We start from the raw sequence: 26,516 nt of genomic DNA on the forward strand, positions 1-26,516 counted from the left end.
AATGTACTGAGTTGTATCTACAAGGATGCCTTCAATTAAGTCGTAAATCTGGTCCGGTACTCTGTAATTTCGTATTTTGTTCCCTACACGATGTTGGAGAACTGTATCGAATGCCTTCTTGAAGTCAAGGAACACAGCATGAGCCTGGGCGCATTTGTCTACGGAACTCCGGATTTCGTGGATGAACAGAGCGAACTGTTTTTCACAAGATACCTGTTTAGGGAATATATGTTTCTTGAGAACAATAATCTCTTCTACAAAAGCTCATGTCACAATGACAGAGTATAGAAAAAGTTCCATAATCCTGCAACAGATTGATATCAGGGATATAGGGCAACAATTGTGCAAATCACATCGTCGACCCTTCAGCTAAATACTCCTATGTCCACGGACTTCCTTTTTGTCTACTTTGTCAGTTTCTCATATCGTAGTTTTCCTCTCCAGCTAGTGTTGAAAGCTGTTAAGCGAAATCTGGTAACGATATCAGCCACAGTTTCTTAGCCCGATCAGCAAACCGCTGCAGCTCTCTCACTTTGTCCCCGTGACAAACACCATTGCCTTGGCAACTGTCAAGTTTCTCCCTCAAGTCAAGATACGCAACAATAGTGCTGTAAGCTGTTACGAAAGGCGCCCGACTGTCAGAAACGATAAACCGCTGCCATATATATGCATTCTCGGGGCAGCGTAATTCTGTGTGCGTGACTCTGCCGACGATACGGGCCCAGTGTAGCAGCGTCGGAAGCAAGAGTATGGCGTCGAACAATCTGAGCGCTATTCTCCACGGCAAGAATGATCTTCGTCTTGTGAGTATCCATTAACGCAATGATTGAGTTATCTTTCTGTCATACGGCCATAACATATCGAAGTATTTGTGTAATTCCAGGTTCGTGGCCCTGCGCAGAAGAATGTATTGTCATTTAGGATTAAAGTATCTCGCGTTTGTGACCGTACCGCGACAAAAAACTTAATCGGTTTAGTTGCTATTTCAAGGAGCCTTAATTAGTGTGACGATGGCAGTATTGTCATCCCAACGATGTTTGTATCGTCACTCAAAAGAAGGGCACCTATAATTATGATCGAGCCGGCCGTTGTGACCGAGCGGTTCTAGGCGCTTCAGTCCGGAACCGCGCTGCTGCTACGGTCGTAGGTTCGAATCCTGCCTCCGGCATGGATGTGTGTGATTTGCCCTTGGATTAGGTAGGTTTAAGTAGTTCTAAGTCTAGGGGACTGGTGACCTCTGACGTTAAGTCCCATAGTGTTTAGAGCCATTTGAACCATTTGAATAATGATTGAAACGTTGGAGCATTTGAAACCATTCTGCTGTAACAAGTCCAGAAGCGCTTATCCAAACTATCACCGTCCAGTGAATCCTGCTCTCTTATGTATTCTTCATTTTTATGTAATAGCATCCGGTCTAAGAAATTTATGTACTCTAGGTAATATAATACATTCGCGTTGTAATGAGATGGAGCAGATAATCGAATCACTTGCTGATCAGTAGAGCGAGTGTTACAACTGGGCTACTGCCTAAGATCTTTAGCTAGATTCAGAGGACCTACAGGAAGTTCTCAGTCTTTGTAGAGCTCTGTAAGCCTGTCAATGCTCTACAATCCGAGATGTGATTCATCTCAGAGTCTGAATCAGGAAAACAAAAATTTTAAAAGAGTGTATTGTAAAGAAATATCTGTAGTCAGACAGGAACAAAGGTTATTTAGTAGGGATGAGTTGTCCATTGAGGTAGTGTTCCAAGAAAACACTGCCCTGATGGCAGCATTGACACAGCTGGTTCTCTTTCAACAGCTGCTTTGCTCCGCTTGCGTTGTTTTCCATCTCAGATTAGAACGTTATGCAGGGCACATGACGACGCATAATCTACTTCGTGTCGTCAAGGAGGTTACTCGGTACTTCGATAGTCTCGAGTCAGCCTCCAATGCCAGCTATTCTAGGTGTGAAGAGTCTGCCACGCTGTCTAGCATAAGAAACTTTATGTAAACTCTTCACTCAAGCTAAGCTGGGCTCATATGAGATCATCGTCAATTAAATGAGGTAAGCGACTTCGCTTACAGGATCGCTTCCATAGACAAGGGCGTTTTCACTACCTATGCCGCCACTTTCCTATAACGTAGGGAACCAACAGAATAATTTCGGCAAACGACATGTCAGTCATCATACGAAGTTGATGACATGACGTACTATAGCACGGAATTCAACATATCACGACTGTGATCGACCCTACAATGCTCATCGAACAGCGTCAATTAGAATCTTCTATATCCACATCGCGCAGAAGCAGCCCGTAAAACATATTGGCTACATCAGAATGAAGCTTGGACTTGGTCATGACATTATGTATGGAAATGAATCTCCCCAGCCGGCCGCGGTCGTCGAGTGGTTCTAGGCGCTTCAGTCCGGAACCGCGCGACTGCTACGGTCGCTGGTTCGAATCCTGCCTCGGGCATGCATTTGTGTGATGTCCTTGGGTTAGTTAGGTTTAAGTAGTTCTAGGGGACTGATGACCTCAGATGTTAAGTCCCATAGTGCTCAGAGCCATTTGAATCTCCCCATCTCAAAATGTTGTGCTGAACAGGGTCTTTGTCTCTCGGACGCAATGTACTGCTTCAGAAAGACATGCACGCTGAAGAGTGTTTTAATCAGAAAAGCCTATTTAATAGTGCTTGGATGGGTGAAGGTCTGGTCTGCCGAGCTCTGTTGTTAAGTGGCGCGCACTCAGCCCTAGTGAGGCAAATTTAGAAACTACTTAATTGAGAGGTAGCAGCTCTGGTCTCGTCAACTGATAACGGCCGGGAGAGCGGAGTGCTGACCACATGCCTCTCCATATCCGCATCCTGTGACGGTTAATAGCTGAGGACGACACGGCGGTCGGTTGTTAACATTGGGCCTTCAAGGGCTGCTTGGATTGAGTTTTACTTAACAGTCTGTAACACCCTCTTTCTCCCAGATGACGATGGGGACGTATAGTGGCAAAGATTCTACAAGACACCATAAGTGGTGGGGAGCCAACTTGCTCTATGATTGTTCGGTTAGCACCCTCACGTCACGATCACTGGTGGGAGCCGTATTCAAGGCGGAGTATCCAAAGTGTGATCAGTACGGCTGAGATAAGATGATCTGTGTGGCCACATCCTCATGCGAGCAGACTGTACCTCAAACCTTTCTGTCCAAACTAGTTGGAGGTATGGATGATCTACTTTCTTACGCTAGGTGAAGCAGCAGACAGCAGATCTCTGTATGAAACTCCAGCAAGATACTGTGGCAGGGACCTCAATTCGCCCTTGTAAATGCCCCCATCCACATTCTCCACCCGCCCCCCTGTACCTCTACCTCTGTCCCCCTCCGCTCCACTCTCTTCACTTCACACCTTACGAGAATAACTCATGCCTGAACGGAAAGCCATATTAGTAAGGAGGATACATCATCTTAATGGTTTACAGTGTATGTCACCATTCATAACTTTATTTTCATGCCTCGAACCACCAGAGACGCTGTTCCTCCGACCATGTGCCCACTGAGACCTGTGGTGACCAAACGTGTGAATGGCGATTTCTGTATCCTTTGGCTGGGAGTTTCCTTTTTTTATTTCAGTTTATTGGCTTTCTGTTCGTGTCCATTCAGTCATCGCAGTAATGGGAAGATGATACGATTGGCGACCATGTTCTCGTCAGTTACGGCGATACAAAGGAAAGGACAACACAACATGCAGATCCCGAGCGGAGAAAAATGACGACCCGGTCAAAGCTCGAATCGGGCCCTTTCGGTAGGCAATCTGTTGTGGTGACCTCGCGCCTATCGAGGCGGATAGGCAGATAGTTTGTTTCGACAGCAGGGCTTCTGACTCGTACTTGTCTTCCACCATTGTCTTGGTGAGTGATCTGCTACACTATGATTTTTCTATCTGCTATTGTTCACGCACGATCTGTATATTGAACAAGCAGTAAAGGAAACAAAAGAAAAATTCGGAGTAGGTACTAAAATCCGTGGAGAAGAAATAAAAACTTTGAGGTTCGCTGATGACATTGTAGTTCCTCCAGAGACAGCAAAGGACTTGGAACCGCAGTTGAACGGAATGGGCAGTGTCTTGAAAGACGGATATAAGATGAACAACAACAAAAGCAACACGAGGGTAATGGAATGTAGCCGAATTAAGTCCGCTGATGCTGAGGGAATTAGATTAGGACATGAGACACTTAAAGTAGTAAAGGAGTTTTGCTATTTGGGGAGCAAAATAACTGATGATTGTCGAAGTAGAGAAGATCTAAAATGTAGGCTGCCAATGGCAAGGAAAGTGTTTCTGAAGAAGAGATATTTGTTAACATCGAGTATAGATTTGTGTCAGGAAGTCGTTTCAGAAAGTATTTTTATGGAGTGTAGCCATGTATGGAAGTGAAACATGGACGATAAATAGTTTGGACAAGAAGAGAATAGACGCTTTCGAAATGTGGTGTTACAGAAGAATGATGAAGATTAGATGGGTATATTACGTAACTAATGAGGAGGTATTGAATAGAATTGGGGAGAAGAGGAGTATATGGCACAACTTGACTAGAAGAAGGGATCGGTTGGTAGGACGTGTTCTGAGGCATCAAGGGATCACGAACTTAGTATTGGAGGGCAGCGTGGAGGGTAAAAATCGTGGAGGGAGACCAAGAGATGAATACACTAAGCAGATTCAGAAGGATGTAGATTGGAGTAGGTACTGGGAGATGAAGAAGCTTGCACAGGATAGAGTAGCATGGAGAGCTGATTCAAACCAGTCTCAGGACTGAAGAGCACAACAACAACATTGTTAACAATGCCAACGGCCCTGCCGCAGTGGTAATACCAGTTCCCGCCATATCACCGAAGTAAGTGCTATCGGACTTGACTAGCACTTGGATGGTTTACGGTGTGGGTCTGCGGAGTGCTGTTGACAAGCTGGGTGCACCCAGCCTTTGTGACGCTAAGTGAGAAGCTACTTGACTGAGAAGTAGCGGCACCAGTCACGAAAACTGATAATGGCCGGGAGAGTGGTGTGCTGATCACATACCCTCCACACTCGCATTCAGTGACGCCTAAGGGCTGAGGATGACACGGCGACCGGTCGGTATCGTTGGGCCTTCACGGCATGTTCGGACAGCGTTTCTTTCTTTGTGTGTGTGTTTTTTTATCACGATAGTCGACATTGTCCTGACCTCAAGGCGATGTTATCCTCCAAAGCTGACACAGGTGCGACTGGTTCTTTTCTTTTTTTCTTTTTCGAATCGAAGTATTCATGGCTCATTCTCGACGCGAAAATCTCAGTGCTTACACAACATGGGAGGAGCGTACCGTACGTCAGGGGCCCACGATTTGCCCGTATTCAAATCTAAATACTGTTTCTGTATTTACAGCCCGGCCGAAGTGGCCGAGCGGTTCTAGGCGCTATAGTCTGGAACCGCGCGACCGCTACGGTCGCAGGTTCGAATTCTGCCTCGGGAATGGATGTATGTGATGTCCTTTGGTTAGTTAGACTTATGTAGTTCTAGGGGACTGATGACCTCAGAAGTTAAGTCCCATAGTGCTCAGAGCCATTTGAACCATTTTTGAATTTGTATTTACAGTCACCGAATACCCAGAGACATCAGAGGAAGGAGAATGTGCATTGACCTCCCCTACTTTGTCTTGGTACGTGGCCAAATATTATTATTCCGACAATAGCCATGTGAATAGTGACGCGCTGATACGGGTTGACATGCGCCATTGTCTCAGCTGCAATATGACGCCGCAATAAGAAAGTGATGATGCTGATTTCAGGATTTCCGGAATGACATCAAGGTCGGGTTCAAGACTGGTTCTTGTACCCAGTGCTGCACCGCTCATGAATCCCGACACACTGACAAAAATACTGTTCACTTATTTCGGTAAACCGCAAATGAGTAACACAGGATGTAAAATAACTGTAAGGGCACGTAAATGGACTCCGAATGTCCCCACAGGATATCACGGAAAGATTGCCATTCAGAAAGAATCTGGAAGATTTCAAAGGTTTCCATGAAAAACACTAGAAACGGGTGAGGCTCTTGAACTGAAGAAAGAAAAGAGAATGGGAAATGGGAAATGAACTGTGGAAGGAAAGGAAGCAGGAAGAAAGGAAATAAACTTAGTAATGCGACACATTTATTATTTCTGAGAGCAAGATTTTATTCAGGATTCCAATACACCATATTATTTCCCACTCTTTTAGCTACAAGATCCTATTGCTCTACATAATCTCAGTTGAATGCAACGAACTTACGCCAACTTGCTGGTATGACATGCGCAATTGTCTCAGTTGCAATATGAATAGTCGACTTCGGTACGAACGTCTTGTTGCATCAATAACCTCCCCATCATCTCATGGAGTGCATCCTTCATTGGGACAAACGGATGGAAGTCGGAATGTGCGGCATCCTGGCTGTGTGGTGGCTGAGGAAGACCAGTCCAGTGAAGTTTTGTAATTTCCACTCTGGTGCGCAGGCTTGTGTAAAGCCTTGCGTTATTACGGAGAAGGAGAAGTTCGTTTGCATTTTTGTGGCGACGAACGCCATACAGGAGTCACAGCTGTGTGCGTGGCCGGAGAGTGGACAGATTTGCGCGATGCGCAAAAATGACAGATGTCTCGCCTAACGACTCACCATGCTTTTGTTCTCTGGCAGGTCTCTGCAGACATTCTACAAGCGCCTATAAATATATGTGATGCTCTGTTTTTCCACCAAAAGAAATACAATGACAGCTCTCTACTCGAAACCCACTTCTGCTACAGACAACATTTTGAAGGTAACGTATAGCGCCACCACCTATCGGAACTTCATGAAACTACAGGGACTGAAGCGAAAATACACTACTGGCCATAAAAATTTCTACACCAAGAATAAATGCAGATGATAAAGTGGTATTCATTGGACAAATATATTATACTAGAACTGACATGTGATTACATTTTCACGCAATTTGGGAGCATACATCCTGAGAAATCAGTACCCAGAACAACCACCTCTGACCGTAATAACGCATTGAGTCAAACAGAGTTTGGATGGCGTGTACAGGTATAGCTGCCAATGCAGCTTCAACACTATACCACAGTTCATCAACAGTAGTCACTGGCGTATTGTGACGAGCCAGTTGCTCGGCCACCATTGACCAAACGTTTTCAACTGGTGAGAGATCTGGAGAACGTGCTGGCCAGGGCAGCAGTCGAACAATTTCTGTATCCAAAAAGGCCCGTACAGGACGTGCAACATGCGGTCGTGCATTATCCTGCTGAAATGTAGGGTTTCGCAGAGATCGAATGAAGGGTAGAGACACGGGTCGTAACGTAAATGTAACGTCCACTGTTCAAAGTGCCGTCAGAGGGAACAAGAGGTGACAGAGACGTGTAACCAATGGCACCCCATACCATCACGCTGGGTGATACGCCAGTGTGGCGATGACGAATACACGTTTCCAATGTGCGTTCACCGTGCTGTCGCCAAACACGGATGCGACCATCATGATGCTGTAAACAGAACCTCGTTCGTCGTTGAGTACACCATCACAGTCGCTTCTGTCTGTGTTGCAGCATCAAGGGTAACCGCAGCCATGGTCTCCGAGCTGATAGTCCATGTTGCTGCAAACGCCGTCGAACTGTTCGTGCAGATGGTTGTTGTCTTGCAAACGTCCCCATCTGCTGACTCTGGGATCGAGGCGTGGCAGCACGATCCGTTACAGCCATGCCTGATGCCTGTCATCTCGACTGCGAGTGATACGAGGCCGTTGGGATACTCACTACTACGAGAATATTTACTTCTAAGTTACTCATGTTGGCAGCCGTTCTTGATTCGAATTCTGGAATAGTTACTTCGTCTTCTTTGGCGAAGGAATTTCGAAAGGCTGTGTTTAATAACTCAGCTTTTGCAGCACTGTCATGGATGGTATATCCATTGCTATCGGCCAGAGAATGCATAGATTGTATATTGCCACTAGCACACTTTACATACGACCAGAACTTCTGTGCATTTTTTGCCAGGTTTCAAGGCAAAGTTTCGTTTTGGAAACAAGTATAAAGCATCTCGCACTGAAGTCCGCGCTAAATTTCGAGCATCTGTAAAAGATCACCAATATTGCAGGTTTTGCTTTTGTTTAAATTTGTCATGCTTTCTTCGTTGTTTCTGCAACAATGTTCTGTGCTATGTTGTGTACCATGGGGGATCTGCTCCGTCGTTTGTTAATTTATTTGGTATAAATATCTCAATTTCTGTCGATTCTGTGTCTTTGAATTCAAACCATTTATGGTCTACATATACATTGTTAATTTGGAAGAAGTGGAGATTACCTCTCAGGAAGCCGTCAAGCGAAATGTTATCTAGTTTTTGATTAGATATACTTTTCGTTTATTTTTGGTGGATTTTAGAGTTGCAATACTCAGTCTCTCTACGACAGCCATGTGTCCACTTGAAAGCTGGAGTTCGTCACCAGCTTCAAGTTCGGTGTGCTCTCCTTAGGAAGATGTTGCAGCGTGACGTTACTGTAATGAGAAATTTTTAAATTTTTCTGGGACGTGAAGACATGCTGTGCAGGTTGTAGCTGTTTTCAGCCCATATAGGGTTTTTACACCCTTCATCGACAGAGAAAAGTTCGTGTTAATCTCCCTTAGGAGTCCGAAATTTACGATTGATGAGCCTAGAATGACCAACGACACCCGCTTGGCTACATACTTTTTCCTAGGAGTATTAGCCGTGCAAGTCGTGCCTGGACAATTCAACCATTGTCCACGAAAGTCAAGGCCGCTGGTTCGAATCTGCTGTAACGCCCACAATAAGGATGTTTATGTATACTGGGAATCACAATTCTGTCTAATAGGATGAGGGGGTTTCTTAGCCTGACACTTGCAAGACGGATCACCAGAAAGAGTGGGTGTCACATATGTGAGAGGCTGCAGACAAGTTAGGAATTTAATCCAGCATCCTAGCGCAAACCCTTCTCATCAGGAACTCCTCTTTCCTACCAAAGACTGGAAGTATAAATTTCTTCCACCGTTAGGATTCGAACCGAATACCCCGAGTAGAGTGCTGGCGTACGGATTTTCATTGGCCATCTTGACTATGGAAGCAGGTTAAACGGATTGTGTGTTAATGGAGGAGTTCGCTCAGTAATTTCATTACGCAGCAAACTCTCCGTAGCAAAACGAAGCTGGAACGTTAGTCAGCAGCACTGTGTTCATATTGAGGTTGTACAGTATCTAAATAATAATGTTGCAGTTCAGCCAAAAATAAATGTCATAATTGCCGGCCGCTGTGGCCGAGACGTTCTAGGCACTTCCGTCCGGAACCGCGGTGCTGCTATGGTCGCAGGTTCGAATCCTGTCTCGGTCATGGATGTGTGTGATGTCGTTAGGATTAAGTAGTTCTAAGTCTAGGGGACTGATGACTTCAGATGTTAAGTCCCATAGTGCTTAGAGCCATTTGAACCATTTTGATATGTCATAGTCCATCTAATGGTTTTAGAGGCTACGAAATATGGCATAAATCTTGACCACATGTCCATGAGTTCTGAGAAATTAGGATAATACGTGATGGACCAACGCTGGGTAATCATTTAGTATGTTACATAACACACAAATAGCACATGCAGTCAGGGATAAAATGCTCAAGTTCATGAAAAGTAGAAAAGAATACTCGCTGGTTGCGCGATGGTCACAATACGATAATTACACTACTGTTTGAATAAAAGTGGAATCGAGAGATGTGATCACAACTAAATTTAATCCACTGATTAGGGACATGACACTACTGAAACCATTCGCATTACAGACCTCTACATGGACTGTGACTGTGGGAATTCAGCACGGAGTAGCGCCACTATGTGCTGCATTCAAAGCTGCTAGAGATCGTGGTATGGAATCAAAGAGAACCTGATTATGGTGATGGGAAATACTCTGCCACACGATTTGTAGGCGCATGCACAAAACAATAACTGTGATTGCGGGAGGACCTGAACGGACAAGTTACCGACCGACAATATCCCAGACATGTTTGATGGGAGACAGGTCAGGCGAAGCGGCCGGGTTGGCCGAGCGGTTCTAGGCGCTTCAGTCTGGCACCGCGTGACCGCTACGGTCGCAGGTTCGAATCCTGCATCGGGCATGAGTGTGTGTGATGTCCTTAGGTTAGTTAGGTTTAAGTAGTTCTAAGTTCTAGGGGACTGATGACCTTAGAAGTTAAGTCCCATAGTGTTCAGAGCCATTTGAACCATTTGTCAGGCGAACGGGCTGGCCAGGTAAGCAGTGTTATTCATCGTTCTTCGAAGAAGGCTTGCACACTCATCGCCACATGTGGCCGGGTGTTATTCTGCTGAAATATGGCACGTGGAACGGCCTCAAAGAGGGGCAGTACCCCGGGCTGTAAAACCTTCCTAATGCATCTGTTCAGATTACGTCAAGCTGTAGGAGGTGAGATCGTGTCTTACAGGGAATGGCGCCGGGAACCGTCACACTTGGCATTTACCCGCTATGCGGGTCAACAATACCTTCTGCCCAACTGCATTCACCACGCTAGCGTCAAACTCGTAAGCGGCCGTCACTGTAGGACAAGTTGAAGTGGGATTCACCCGAAAACACTATATTTTAGCACTCAACATGTCAATGTCGAACTTCACGTGTCCATTGCAGTCCTTGATGTTGGTGGTTTCTGGTCAGTGGAAGCCGATGCAATGCCATGCGTGCAACCAGTCCAGCCCTCAGAAGACGGCGTCGAACCGTCGTCGCAGACATGCCCACACCCGTTGCACTCTCCAACGTCGCACCAACACTGCGGACGAAGATGTTCTGCCCGATACGGGAAAGCAGACAAGACGGCGGTCACCTCGCGCTTTGGTCACAATGACTCGTCCAGTTCCCTGTCGGAGCTGTCTACGGCCCTCTTCTCTCCACTAGTTCAACATACGCCTCTGCGTTGAAGCAGCGTGCCCTGTACGAGCCGCAATGTCACGCAACGATGGACCCAGATCCTGGAGGCCAATCATTCAGCCCACTCAAATGCCGATATTCCACCCTGGTATGTCGGCGAGGCATAGTGGCACTTGGTTACACGTTACCAATTCGTATGATGGCTCCGCACTGACAGCGTTGCACAGCCTTGACCTGTCCGGTCACACAAAGGAGGGCGCTGTTGAGTCAATGTTCACATCACCTCTCTGCCATTTAAATAACTTATAAACGTTCTGCTATTCTACTTGTCCTCTTACCCCGGCGTGTTGCAGACCACTGCTTGTGAGTGTTTTACTCTTAACAAGCAGTAACGTACTTTCATGTACATCACTTGATAGTGATAAAGACGATGAAACGCGTACAGGTTAATGCAGAAATTAAAGTTTGTTGCGGAATTTTCATAAAAAATTTTCAAAGTCAGTACTCTGACAAAATAATAAAATGCTGACCGAGCGAGGTGGCGCAGTAGTTAGCTCACAGTAGTCGCATTCGGGATGATGACGATTTCCCTAAATCGCTTGAGGCAAATGCTGGGATGGGTTCTTTGAAAGGGCACGGCCGACTTCCTTCACCAACTTTCCGTAATCGATGAGATCAATGAACTCCCTGATTGGTCTCTTCGACCAAATCAAATCCTATCTAAATGCCGATTTAATGATTGTGTACATACTGACTTCCTACAGAGGTTAATACGGTTTTCTCCTTTGAGGGACAATTTGTACTATTTAAAATAATCTCCTTTCCTTAACACCATACATACATTTATTAATTACTATTATAATTTGGATTGTTCGTCATCTTCAGGTATACATACGAAATGCCGTGGCACACGTAAACAATACTTCTGACGAACAAGATTGTTGAAATATTGTTTGTGTGTGCCACGACATTCGACATAAGCTTGAAAATGACAAACCACAGTCGCTTCTAATAAATCTATTGACCCTATTTCATGTACGGTAGAAACAATTATTACCGAAGAAGAAGACATATAAGAAATCTGTCCCTTGTATTGTTTCGTTTGATCGTTGTATTTCCAGTAGATTTTTCTAGCATATAACATTGTTAATGTGTAGCACAGTATTCGGGAAGTACGCTTGAAAATTGCAAACCATAAAAATTTCAATCATAGCCTATAATTTGACTGTCACTTATAATCAGTACTCATTACGCCCAAAAATTTTATAAAACTGTTCAATTGTGCTTCATTTAGATTCATCGTGGGAAACATCTAGAGACGAATTGCAAACACTTGCCTACGAATTCAGAGGAAAAGTATTGAAGTTATATCTAGAAGATATATCTAGAGTCTTCGTTAACGTCGAGTATAGATTAAAGTGTCAGGAAGTCGTTTCAGAAAGTATTTGTATGGAAGTATAGCCATATATGGAAGTTAAACATGGACGATAAATAGTTTGGACAAGAAGAAGATAGAAGATTTCGAAATGTGTTGCTACAGAAGAATGCTGAAGATTAGACGGGTGGATCACTAATGAGCAGGTATTGAATAGAATTGGGGAGAAGAGGAGTTTGTGGCACAACTTGACAAGAAGAAGGGATCGGTAGGTAGGTCATGTTCTGAGGCATTAAGGCATCGCCAATTTAGTATTGGAGGGCAGCGTTAAGGGTAAAAACCGTAGAGGGAGACCAAGAGATGAATACACTAAGCAGATTCAGAAGGAGTAGGTTCGAATGGCTCTGAGCACTATGGGACTTAACTACTGTGGTCGTCAGTCCCCTAGAACTTAGAACTACTTAAACCTAACTAACCTAAGGACAGGACACACATCCATGCCAGAGGCAGGATTCGAATCTGCGACCGGAGCGGTCGCGCGGCTCCATACTGTAGCGCCTAGAACCGCTCGGTCACTCTGGCCGGTCAGAAGGAGTAGGTTGCAGTAGGTACGGAGAGATGAAGAAGCTTGCACAGGATAGAGTAGCATGGAGAGCTGCATTAAACCAGCCTCAGGACTGAAGACCGCAACAACAACAACAACAACAACAACAACAACAACAACATCTAGAGCTAGTGGACTGACACAACGGCAACCTGGAAATTAGGTTTTCAAGAAGAATTACATCACCCAGTTAAGTCAGGATCACACACATCAAATCGCAGCATGCAACCAGCGGGTTTCGTCAATAAACAGTGAAAGTGATTATCAAAATTAGTATGTGAACACAGCAAGTCTTAAGTCAAGAAGAAAACAGCACTTTACTAGTAGAGAAAAATTTTCAGCGAGATGGGTCGTAATATTGAAGATAAAAATTAATAAGCTAATAGCAAGCACATACACTGTTAAACAGTCAGGTCATGATAAACCAGTAGCACGCAAATGGATATCGGGAGAGGAACAACAAGAAAAAAGTTTAACTTAAGGCCGTGACACGAAAACAAAATGGGGGCAAAGACACGAAGGAGCATCCCGATAACCAAAAATAACCTGAGACCTTCTGTAGACAGAAGGTGACATCTTTGAATATATCGTCAGAGATGTTGAAACGCGAAAAAACTAGCAGAATGCTAAAGCGAATTTCACATTGTAAGGCAAATAATACGCAATTGACGCAAAAAAGTCCACTGCTTAAATCAAAACTGTTGTCTACGCGTATTGGTGGAATTCATGGCTAATTTGTGACAAACAGGCTATCTGCGTTTGCTGTCTGATATATTAAAAATACTTCCGGTAACACTTTTACGGAATAAAGCCGAGCTTTTAAGAAACCATATATGTTTATTGTACTGAGTTAACAAGACATTGTTGGGCTCTTCAGTCAACAAAGAAATGACTTAACTGTAACTCTGACCATCTTCATGGGCATGACAACTATCTTCTGCTATTACAGATAAAAAAAAAGGTGACGAAAGTAATAACACTGAAAGCGTCATTACCAATATGGTTCAACTTTGGTCCCTACGTCAGAAAATCTCTTAAACAATCACTTCTGAGAGCGAATTAGCAATACTATGTCAGTACAGAGAGTAGTCGCAAAGGTGGTTTGGAAATAAGTGTGCAACTCAGTAACTACAGGTTTATAACGCGGTCAAAGTCCGAAAAAAAAAATCTTGTCGTCGATTGTATCCGACCATGATAGTACAAGACGCTTGTTGTAAGAGAGATATGAGTAATTTTTACATAGCACCATACACAAATCGAAAGGATAGAAACTAGCCAACATTGTTAGGAACTGGTCTTCGTTGTATACAACATGATGCATTGCTGAATATGTACTGGACGGTTAAAATGGTCACTCTAGGGAAGTTTACCGCTTACAGATTTTGAAACTTCATACACTACTCGTCATTAAAATCGCTACACCAAGAAGAAATCCAGATGACAAACGGATACTCATTGGACAAATGTATTATACTTGAACTGACGTATGATTACATTTTCGCGCAATTTGGGTGCATAGATCCTGAGAAATCAGTACCCAAACAACCACCTCTGGCCGTAATAACGATCTTGCTACGCCTGGGCATTGAGTCAAACAGAGCTTGCATGGCGTGTACAGGTACAGCTGGCCATGCAGCTTCAACACGATACCACAGTTCATCAAGAGTAGTGACTGGCGTATTGTGACGAGCCAGTTGCTCGGCCACCATTGACCAGACGTTTTCAATTGGTGAGAGATCTGAAGAATGTGCTGGCCAGGGCAGCAGTCGAAAATTTTCTGTATCCAGAAAGGCCTGTACAGCACCCACAACATGCGGTCGTGTATTATCCTGCTGAAATGTAGGGCTTCGCAGGGATCGAATGAAGGTTAGAGCCACGAGTCGTAACGTGTCTGAAATGTAACGTGCACTGTTCAAAGTGCCGTCAATGTGAACAAGAGGTGACCGAGACGTGTAACCAATGGCACCCCATACCATCACGCCGGGGGATACGCCAGGGCGATGACGAATACACGCTTCAAATGTGCTTTCACCGCGATGTCGCCAAGCATGGATGCGACCATCATGATGCTGTAAACAGAACCTGGATTCATCCGAAAAAATTACGTTTTGCCATTCGTCTACCCAGGTTCGTCGTTGAGTACACGATCGCAGGCGCTGCTGTCTGTGATGTAGCGTTAAGGGTAACCGCAGTCATGGTCTCCGAGCTGATAGTCCTTGCTGCTGGAACCGTCGTCGAACTGTTCGTGCAGATGGTTGTTGTCTTGCAAACGTCCCCATCTGTTGACTCAGGGATCGAGACGTTGCTGCACGATCCGTTACAGCCACACGGATAAGATGCCTATCTCGAATGCTAGCGATATGAGGCCGTTGGGATCCAGCACGGCGTTCTGTATTGCCCTCCTGAACACACCGATTCCACATTCTGCTAGCAGTCGTTAGATCTCGACCATCGCGAGCAGCAATGTTGCGATACGATAAACCGCATTCGCGATAGTCTACAATCCGACTTTTATCGAAGTCGTAAACGTGTTGGTACACATTTCTTCTCCTTACACGAGGCATCACAGCAACGTTTCACCAGGCAACGCCGCTCAACTTTTGTTTGTGTATGAGAAATCGGTGGGAAACTTTCCTCATATCAGCACGTTGTAGGTGTCGCCATCGGCGCCAGCCTTGTGTGAATGCTCTGAATATTTAATCATTGGCATATCACAGCATCTTCATGTCGGTTAAATTTCTCGTCTGTGGCACGTGATCTTCGTGGTGTAGCAATTTTAATGGCCAGTAGTGTATTATAAGGTAACACATTAAATATTTACAAGTAAAAAAATATAGACGAACATGCATTAATCCTAGGCTCTACACAGAGAGCCCTATCCCCAACCTAATGGAGTTTTGTGGCTAGTGCGGCAAAACGCTGTCCAGTCAAGTCAGTGCGATGCAGATACGTTAATATGACCACCTATCAAAAGGTCTTCCAACCACGGACATACACTGCGTGATGTGCCACACGTTGCATTGTCCTGCTGGCAGATGCCATCGCGTTAAGGAAAAAGAAGCTGCACATAGGGATGGATATGTTCCCCAAGGATAGATGCATATTAGTGTTGATCCGTTGTGGGTTCCAGAATGACGAGATCACAGACGGAATGCCACGAAATCATTCCCTAGACCATAACCCTACCTTCTCCGGCCTGGACTATTCTGAGTGTTGTTGCAGGGTGTTTGCTTTCAGGCGTTTCACGCCATACAAGCCAACGGCCTTGTGTCCGGTGGAGTATAAAACGTGATTCATCTGAAAAGGACAAGAGTCGACTCTCAGTGGATGTACAGTTGCGATATTGGCGTAGAAATTCTAGCTTTCGTCGCCGACGAACAACAGTCGGTATGGGTGCATGAAACGGGCTCTTGCTGCAGAATCTCATGAGGAGCAACGTCCGCTGAACGGTCGTTCAAGAGACAGTGTTGGTAGCCCACTGGTTCATCTAGGCGGTCAGTAGCGCGTCTATTCACCCGCACATGTCTCTACAGTCGTCGTTCACTCCTACCTTGTAAGACCTGTATTGCACCCCAGTTGCCTCAGCACCGGTTTTGTATAGGATTTGTACGGGCGCTGATTACAATGCACTTGAGCGCCCCACAAACCAAATATCATCATCCAATGTCATTAGGTCTAATATAATAGAACAGAGACCGTTTTAGACGATGTTAATCAGTTAATTAATTCAAAATGACAGCTGACAGCTCTGTATATAAAGGAATTTAGTAGTAAATATGTAGTATTACGTATGATACGAGGAAGTTTTTTTTTTGTCATCTGTCTACTGACTGGTTTGATGCAGCCCGCCACGAATTCCTTTCTTCTGCTAACCTCTTCATCTCAGAGTAGCAGTTGCAACCTACGTCCTCAATTATTTGCTTGACGTATTCCAATCTCTGTCTTCCTCTACAGTTTTTGCCCTCTAAAGCTCCCTTTAGTACCATGGAAGTCATTCCCTCATGTCTTAGCAGATGTCCTATCATCCTGTCCCTTCTCCTTATCAGTGTTTTCCACATATTCCTTTCCTCTCCGATTCTGCGTAGAACCTCCTCATTCCTTACCTTATCAGTCCACCTAATTTTCAACATTCGTCTATAGCACCACATCTCAAATGCTTCGATTCTCTTCTGTTCAGGTTTTCCCACAGTCCATGTTTCACTACCATACAAGGCTGTACTCCAGACGTACATCCTCAGAAATTTCTTCCTCAAATTAAGGCCGGTATTTGATATTAGTAGACTTCTCTTGGCCAGAAATGCCATTTTTGCCATAGCGAGTCTGCTTTTGATGTCCTCCTTGCTCCGTCCGTCATTGGTTATTTTACTGCCTAGGTAGCAGAATTCCTTAACTTCATTGACTTCGTGACCATCAATCCTGATGTTATGTTTCTCGCTGTTCTCATTTCTACTACTTCTCATTACCTTAGTCTTTCTCCGATTTACTCTCAAACCATACTATGTACTCATTAGACTGTTCATTCCGTTCAGCAGATCATTTAATTCTTCTTCACTTTCACTCAGGATAGCAATGTCATCAGCGAATCGTATCACTGATATCCTTTCACCTTGTATTTTAATTCCACTCCTGAACCTTTCTTTTATTTCCATCACTGCTTCCTCGATGTACAGATTGAAGAGTAGGGGCGAAAGGCTACCGCCTTGTCTTACACCCTTCTTAATACGAGCAGTTCTTGATCGTCCACTCTTATTATTCCCTCTTGGTTGTTGTACATATTGTATATGACCCGTCTCTCCCTATAGCTTACCCCTACTTTTTTTCAGAATCTCGATCAGCTTGCACCATTTTATATTGTCGAACGCTTTTTCCAGGTCGACAAATCCTATGAACGTGTCTTGATTTTTCTTTAGCCTTGCTTCTATTATTAGCCGTAACGTCAGAATTGCCTCTCTCGTGCCTTTACTTGTCCTAAAGCCAAACTGATCGTCACCTACCGCATTCTCAATTTTCTTTTCCATTCTTCTGTATATTATTCTTGTAAGCAGCTTCGATGCACGAGCTGTTAAGCTGATTGTGCGATAATTCTCGCACTTGTCAGCTCTTGCCGTCTTCGGAATTGTGTGGATGATGCTTTTCCGAAAGTCAGATGGTATGTCGCCAGACTCATATATTCTACACACCAACGTGAATAGTTGTTTTGTTGCCACTTGCCCTAATGATTTTAGAAATTCTGATGGAATGTTATCTATCCCTTCTGCGTTATTTGACCGTAAGTCCTCCAAAGCTCTTTTAAATTCCGATTCTAATACTGGATCGCCTATCTCTTCTAAATCGACTCCTGTTTCTTCTTCTATCACATCAGACAAATCCTCATCCTTATAGAGGCTTTCAATGTATTCTTTCCGCCTATCTGCTCTCTTCTCTGCATTTAACAGTGGAATTCCCGTTGCACTCTTAATGTTACCACCGTTGCATTTAATGTCAGCAAAGGTTGTTTTGACTTTACTGTATGCTGAGACTGTCCTTCCGACAATCATATCTTTTTCGATGTCTTCACATATTTCCTGCAGCCATTTCGTCTTAGCTTCCCTGCACTTACTATTTATTTCATTCCTCAGCGACTTGTATTTCTGTATTCCTGATTTTCCCGGAACATGTTTGTACTTTCTCCTTTCATCAATCAACTGAAGCATTTCTTCTGTTACCCATGTTTCTTCGCAGCTACCTTCTTTGTACCTATGTTTGCCTTCCCAGCTTCTGTGATGGCCCTTTTTAGAGACGTCCATTCCTCTTCAACTGTGTCGCCTACTGCGCTATTCCTCATTCCTGTATCTGTAGCGTTAGAGAACTTCAAACGTATCTCGTCATTCCTTAGAACTTCCGTATCGCACTTCTTAGCGTATTGATTCTTCCTGACTAACGTCTTGAACTTCAGCCTACTCTTCATCACTACTATATTGTGATCTGAGTCTATATCTGCTCCTGGGTACGCCTTACAATCCAGTATCTGATTTCGGAATCTCTGTCTGACCATGATGTAATCTAATCGAAATCTTCCCGTATCTCCTGGCCTTTTCCGAGTATACCTCCTCTTCTTGTGATTCTTGAACAGGGTATTCGCTATTACTAGATGAAACTTGTTACAGAACTCAATTAGTCTTTCTCCTCTTTCATTCCTTGTCCCAAGCCCATATTCTCCTGTAACCTTTTCTTCTACTCCTTCCCCTACAACTGCATTCCAGTCGCCCATGACTATTAGATTTTCGTCCCCCTTTACATACTGCATTACCCTTTCAATATCCTCATATACTTTCTCTATCTGTTCATCTTCAGCTTGCGACGTCGGCATGTATACCTGAACTATCGTTGTCGGTGTTGGTCTGCTGTCGATTGTGATTAGAACAACCTGATCACTGAACTGTTCACAGTAACACACCCTCTGCCCTACCTTTCTATTCATAACGATTCCTACACCTGTTGTACATTTTCTGCTGCTGTTGATATTACCCGATACTCATCTGACCAGAAATCCTTGTCTTCCTTCCCCTTCACTTCACTGGCCCCTACTATATCTAGATTGAGCCTTTGCATTTCCCTTTTCAGATTTTCTAGTTTCCCTACCACGTTCAAGCTTCTTACATTCCACGCCCCGACTCGTAGAACATTATCCTTTCGTTGATTATTCAATCTTTTTCTCATGGTAACCTCCCCCTTGGCAGTCACCTCCTGGAGATCCGAATGGGGGACTATTTCGGAATCTTTTGCCAATGGAGAGATCATCGTGACACTTCTTCAACTACAGGCCACATGTCCTGTTGATACACGTTACGTGTCTTTAATGCAGTGGTTTCCATTGCCTTCTGCATCCTCATGTCGTTGATCATTGCTAATTCTTCCACCTTTAGGGGCAATTTCCCATCCGTAGGACAAGAGAGTGCCCTGAACCTCTATCCGCTCCTCTGCCCTCTTTGACAAGGCCGTTGGCAGAATGAGGCTGACTACTTATGCCGGAAGTCTTCGGCCGCCAATGCTGATTATTTATCAAAATTTAGGCAGTGGTGGGAATCAAAGACGCTACCCCTAGACCACGGGTCTAGGGAAGTAACTAACTCTTATTAGGGGAATCACATTAAAAGTGAACTGGCCACATAGGCCATTTTTTTCATAAAGTAGTGTGTCCATTTTTCCCAATTGGACTGCCTATATCATGTCCGGAAAAATAAACACCGTTTTGGAAGAAAACTCATAAAAATATTTTTTTTCAAACGGAAATTTATTTTTACAAGAAAGAGCATTTTTAATCTGTTTTTCTACATAGTTACCACTATTGTTTAGGCATTTATCAAGGCAGGAAACCAATTTCTCTAAGCTCTCTTATTAGAACGTTGTCGCGAGTAAGGACAGTCACCGTTGAACAACGTTTTTTTGTGTCGTCATCGTGGAATCACTTAACTGTGTGAACACTACGGCTACCAGACTCTGAGACATTAGAAATCTGGGTCTGTCCGCAAATCGTGTTCAGACAGCCGAAGCAGTTAATGCGACTGCTCTCGTTAACTGGAAAACGTGAGTTCGAGTCTCTATCCGACACAAATTTTCAGTTCTGTAGCTGTGGTGGAACTGTATTCGCTGTTTCCGAACACATTTCATGATTTTGGTTTTAGGGTAGTTGCAGAAATTGAGGGGATGGACATGATGATTTTGGGGCGCTCAACTGCGCGGTTATAAGCGCCCGTACAAATTCTCAACCTTTTCTCAGTCCAGTCTCGCCACTTTCACGAATGATGATGTAATGATGAGGACAACACAAACACCCATTCATCTCGAGGCAGGTGAAAATGTCTTACCCCGCTGGCAATCGAACTCGGGACACCGAGTTCGGGAAGCGAGAACGCGGCTGCGAGACCACGAGCTGCGGACAGGGATGGACAGCCAAACGAATGAACAAGCATAACGAGAGTCTAAAATCCTTTTGCTGCACTATTGACTGTTTTCAAAATTAAGTTTTCGATACATCTGGAATGGTAAGATATAAAATGTATGTGTTTTCAATTTGGAATTATGGCAATGAGATGTTGACTTTTAATGTGAAAACCATTCAAAAACTGAAGTTGGCAAGCGATTAATGCAGAAGTACATGTCACGCAATTCTAGGAGACACTGGAAAACAATATATATATATATATATATATATATATATATATACAGGGAACAAAATGGTTCGGAAGACGTGTTTATGACGATAACAAAAATGAATTGGAGATTGGCGGCGCATGTCACCAGTGGAGTGGGTGGTAGGTGGTGCAAGGAGACGCTTCGGTGTAGGAACAGACCGAAACGACGATCTACTTGAAGGTATGGAGATGACGCTGAAGAACACGTAGGAACAACGTGGTTGTTGGGAAAAATTTTGAAACGGACTTTGTCCAGCAGCTAAAGATGGTCTGAATGCCAGTTTTTTTAAAAAATATGGGTAGATAAATTTTCAGATTATTGTAACAAATCAAATTTTTACCTTCATCAGCAGTGTGAAGGATTATTTTGTACGTCATGCATTTTGTGTGTTATCTTGCATGTGTATGGCCACAGATGATTTACTCATGTGTTCGAGTTTGATAGCATCTACGCGTTTTCCTTATGTTTTAGGAAGCTCCTCCTCGTTTTCTCTATATGGGAAGACGAACCGGCTACAGGTGAATACTTGTACACACCATTGCGTTAGTACACTATCAAAACAAAAGTATCCAGACACTACAATGTAAGCAGAATCGACCACTAGATGTCACGAGAGGCGGACCCGGCAGCGTAATTGGAGGGGCAGAGTACGGTGTTGTCTGTAGTGAAGTAGTAACAGCAGAAATTGTCCGTCAGGATGACTCAGTAGGTGTTAACAGAGTAACAGTTATATCAAGGACATATCAGCCAATCTAAAGCTGCCCAAGTCGACCGTTGGTGATGTGACTGTACAGTGGAAACGCGAAGGAACAACAAAGCTAGACCAACAACCGGTAGACCTTATGTACTGTCGGACAAGGGTTTCCAGACACTGCGAAGGGCGTTTACAAAAAATCACTTGAAACCAGTGGAAGGAATCACTCGTAAGTACCGAAGATCTACCAGTAGTCCAGCTAGCACAATGACTACGGTTAGGAAGTTAAAAATAATTGCGTACAATGGTCGAGCAGCTCCATGCAAGGCACACATTTCTGAATCAGTGCGAGGTGACGCTTGAGGTGGAACAAAGAGTAACACCACTGGACAATGGGCAACTAGAAACGAGGGATTTGGAATGGTAAGTCTCGCTATAACCTATGACAATCCGCTGGAATGCCTTGCGTTTGGCAATGCCTAGATAACGCTTCCCGCCATCATGTGTAGTGCCGACAGTGAAGTATGGAGAAAGTAGTGTTACGGGCTCGGGATGTTTTTCGTTGTTAAGATGTGGTCCTCTTATTGCACTTAAGAAAATGCTAAATGCGAAATTATATGAACACACTTTACAGACATCGAAAAAGTTCAAAGAAGGGCAGCTCGTTTTGTATTATTGCCTCAGACATGATACGTGAATTGGAATGGCAATCATTAAAACAAAGTCGTTTTTCGTTCGGACGGGATCTTCCCATGAAATCTCAATCACCAGTTTTCTCCTCCGATTGCGAAAACATTCTGTTGGCACCCACCTACATAGGCAGAAATGATCATCACGATAAAATAAGAGAAATCAGGGCTCGCACAGAAAAATTTAAGTGCTCGTCTTCCCACTCGCCGTTAGAGAGTAGAACGGTAGAGAGACAGCTTGAAGGTGGTTCATTCAACCCTCTGCCATGCGCTTTATTGTGAATAGCAGAGTAATCACGTAGATGCAGATGTAGATGTACTGCATCGTGCACTGTGCGCACCAGAGGAACTTTTTGGGAATGATGACTGTAGCAGCGTGAAAACGCACCCTGTCAATAAACCAGAATCTGTCAGGCAATGGTTTGTGGACAACAGCATTTCTGAAATTGACCGGCCTGCCCGAATTCCCGACCTGAACCCAATGAAACACCCTTGGGATGAGTCAGAAGGTCGGCTTCGTTCGAGAAGTACAAGCTGCCATCCCCCCACAGACATTCAGACATGTCATTGAAAATGTACCCTGCAGAATTCGTCATAAAGGCGAAGGGTGGACACACCCTGTCTCAATGTCCACAGACAGAGGTCTGGACACTTTTGATCAGATAGTGCAATTGTCCAGTTTGTAGAAAAACTGGTTATTAAGGGACTTGACCAAGTTTCACATGTCACGTCTCACTTAGCCGAGAAATGTTCAGCTAATTTTAGATGGCCTGACTCAGAATACACTCCACCCTACTACAGATTTATCTTTTACAATAACTTCTCCTTGATCTGAAATTTCCCCAATGTTGACGTAAATAAGCAGAAGCTAGCAATAAACGTAAGAATTGTTCTTTATTTTGAATCGAAATTGTTGACACCACTTATCCAGGAAACGTTTTGTATAACGTCTTTCAGTTGATAATCGGCCATTTTCAGGAATATTTGTTATACTTAAAGGTGTTAACGTATGGTGTCACCATTCTCTCATGTATTTGTACAAAAACGTTTACTGTGTTCAAGATTGACATTTTATTTAGTGGTCAATTGCTGAAAATGATCGCTTCTTTCTCAAGTAAACGTTATCTCACTCTCTATGAAAGGACAATGCATATACAGAAACTCGTTCAGTTCTCTACGAAATACAACCTGTAATTTTCTATCTTAACAGTAAGCACACCAAAGTTTGGCCTGTATTAACTTTACGCACGTTTTTAGATTGCCAGTTGCCGATTGGGTGAAAGGAAGACTACATATTACTGTTACGACTCAAGGTAAATGGGTGGAGCGTTCCTGCCGAGTAGCCCTCGTTAATGAATATCAGGACAGGTGTTTTTTTTACCTATGATAGCTCGTAGTTCCCCCCGCTCCCCCCTCCCCACAAATGTACCGTATTTTGCAAAGTATATTGTAGGGAGCACGGTCGACAGATACATCAGCTAAGAAAACAACTTAACTAACGAGCTCAGCTCTGTGAGAGGCTGACATATTTCTACAAGTTACAAAGGTGAAAAAGCAACTACAATGTCATCCACAAGCGAATTGCACTACCAGTAATCTCAGCCACAAAGACTGTGAGCTGGTGGCAACAGATGAATGATCTAATAATTCCTTTTGTTATCTCTGAGCACTATAACTGACATACGTCATTACTGTACTATTAAGCAACAAACTGCGTAATTTAACGTTGTCTTGTCTCTTTTTCAGGAGCAGAGGCCGATCCCAGAACCCGGAGAAAACGGTAAGATTCTCTTGGCTATGACCTGCATCTATATTTCATTTCAATGTTAATCGAGAAGTAAAATTTATATTTCGAACTGTAACTGCAGTAAAAAGGATTTTCATCTCTTTTTCTCGAGTAGCGAAAAGGGCAATATGTACCATATGTGTAAGCAATTTTTGTCCGTTGTTCAATTTTATCTCCTCGCTTGTTATTATAAGTGTACAATTTGAAATCTCGATAGTTTGGTGTGGAAAAACACAGAAGAGCCACTTTCTGTTCTGCTAGTTATCATAAAACACAGTGCTCAATAAGCGTGCTGTCACTGCCCACGAAACGGAAAGAGAAAAAATTTCTAAAACCAAGATCGGATAAATATTTCTTTATTTTCTACAACCAGTTCCGGCAGACTTTGCTGTCATCTTCAGGTCTTAGAAATTTTTTGTACAAAACATGTTCATTGTGAGTTGGAACCTCATATCAAGTTGTCATGTTAGTGGAGAAAATGTAGCACATTACAGAAAGCTTTCTCAGAAAGAAAAAAAAACATTTACAATCAAAAAGCACCGTGTGCACATGGTCATGTTTGTATATGTAGTGCTCACAGACGATTCTTACGTTATAAACATCGCAATACACAATAAAATGCACATTAATACATCTATTTATGTTAGCTTTATACTTTCCTTTCACTGATGATATATCTCCTACGCCGTATGAGGTGTAACTAGTTGTACTACGCAGGGTTCCCACTCAAACGCTTCAGCGCAAATATCTCTGAGTCAACAATAGATATTGAAAAACGACTTGCAGAGCTATGAATGAAGGGAGCGGCTCACCAAAGTAAATACTATGAGCCATTCTAAAAATTAATCTAATATTAGTTTCTACACACATTATGTTTTCTTTAAATGGGCACCTCATGTTACACTCAAGAGCCAAATAAACTGGTACCCCTGCCATGTAGAGCCTCCGCGAGCACAAAGAAGTGCCGCAACACGACGTGGCATTGACTCAAACTGATGTCTGAAGTAGTGATGGAGGGAACTGACACCATGAATCCTGCAGGGCTCTCCATAAATCTGTAAGAATACGAGGGGGAGGAGATGTCTTGCGAACAGCACGTTGCAAGGCATCCCAGATATGGTCAATAATGTTCATGTCTGGGGAGTTTGGTGGAGAGCTGAAGTGTATAAAATCAGAAGAGTGTTCCTGGAGACACTCTGTAGCAATTCTGGACGTGTGGGGTGTCGCATTGTCCTGCTGGAATTGCCCAAGTCCGTCGGAATGCATTATGCATTTAATGGATGCAGGTCTCAGACAGAATGCTCACGTACATGTCACCTGTCAGAGTAGTATCTAGACATATCAGGGGTCCCACATCACTCCAACTGCACAAGCCCCGCATCATTACAGAACCTCCACCAGCTTGAACAGTCGCCTGCTGACTTGCAGGGTCCATGGATTCATTGGGTTGTCTCCATACCCATACACGTCCATCCACTCGACACAATTTGAAACGATATTCGTCCGACCAGACTACGTGTTTCAAGTCATTAACAGTCCAATATCTGTGTTTACGGGCCCAAGCGAGGCGTAGGGCTTTGTATTGTGCAGTCGTCATGGGTACATGAGTGGCCCTTCGACTCCGAAAGCCCCTATCGATGAAGTTTCGTTGAATAGTTCGCAGGCTGACACTTCTTGATAGTCCAGCATTGAAATCTGCTGCAATTTGCCGAAGGATTGCTCTTCTCTCACGTTGAACAATTCTCTTGAGTCGTCGTCCTCTCCGTTCTTGCAGGATCTTTTCCCGGTCTCAGCGATGTGGGAAATTTGATTTTTCCTGATGTTTAGGGTACACTTGTGAATTGGTCATACTGGAAAATCCCCACTTGATCGCTACCTCGGAGACGCTCTGCCCCATCGCTCCTGGGCAGACTGTAACACCACGTTCAAACTCACTTAAATCTTGGCAACCTGCCATTGTAGCACCAGTAACAGATCTAACAACTGTGCAAGACACTTATTTCTTATATAGGCGTTGCCGATCACAGCGCCGTGTTCTCCCTGTTTACATATGTCTGTATTTTAATACGCATGTCTATACTAGTTTCTTTGGCACTCGAGTGTATTTCTTAAGTAATGAGTAACATGAAAAATAACAAAAAGCATAGCGTTGGTTGCATCGCAGTATGTCAATTACATCCCGAAACACTGCAAGGCGAAGTTGACTCTTGAAATAAACGAAACGTGCCGCTATTGTACTTCCAGAGATGCCTCATGTTGCTAGTAATTGCAATGTGATTTTCATACTACGTTGTGA

The 26,516-nt window shown here is 43.8% G+C and overlaps 1 protein-coding gene across 1 annotated transcript in view; it reads left to right on the forward strand.

Annotated features, from left to right (window-relative positions):
• Nucleotides 1-704: 704 nt before the first annotated feature.
• LOC126281438 (sorbitol dehydrogenase-like) overlaps nt 705-26,516 on the forward strand; it is a 100,326-nt gene continuing 74,514 nt past the window's right edge. The window contains exons 1-2 of the mRNA XM_049980409.1: nt 705-803; nt 24,181-24,214. Coding sequence (XP_049836366.1) covers nt 750-803; nt 24,181-24,214 — 88 coding nt within the window. The 5' untranslated portion in view covers nt 705-749. The remainder of the gene's footprint in view (nt 804-24,180; nt 24,215-26,516) is intronic.

The sequence above is a fragment of the Schistocerca gregaria genome, chromosome 7 (genome assembly GCF_023897955.1).
Source record: "Schistocerca gregaria isolate iqSchGreg1 chromosome 7, iqSchGreg1.2, whole genome shotgun sequence".
In the NCBI taxonomy this organism is placed as follows: domain Eukaryota; kingdom Metazoa; phylum Arthropoda; class Insecta; order Orthoptera; family Acrididae; genus Schistocerca; species Schistocerca gregaria.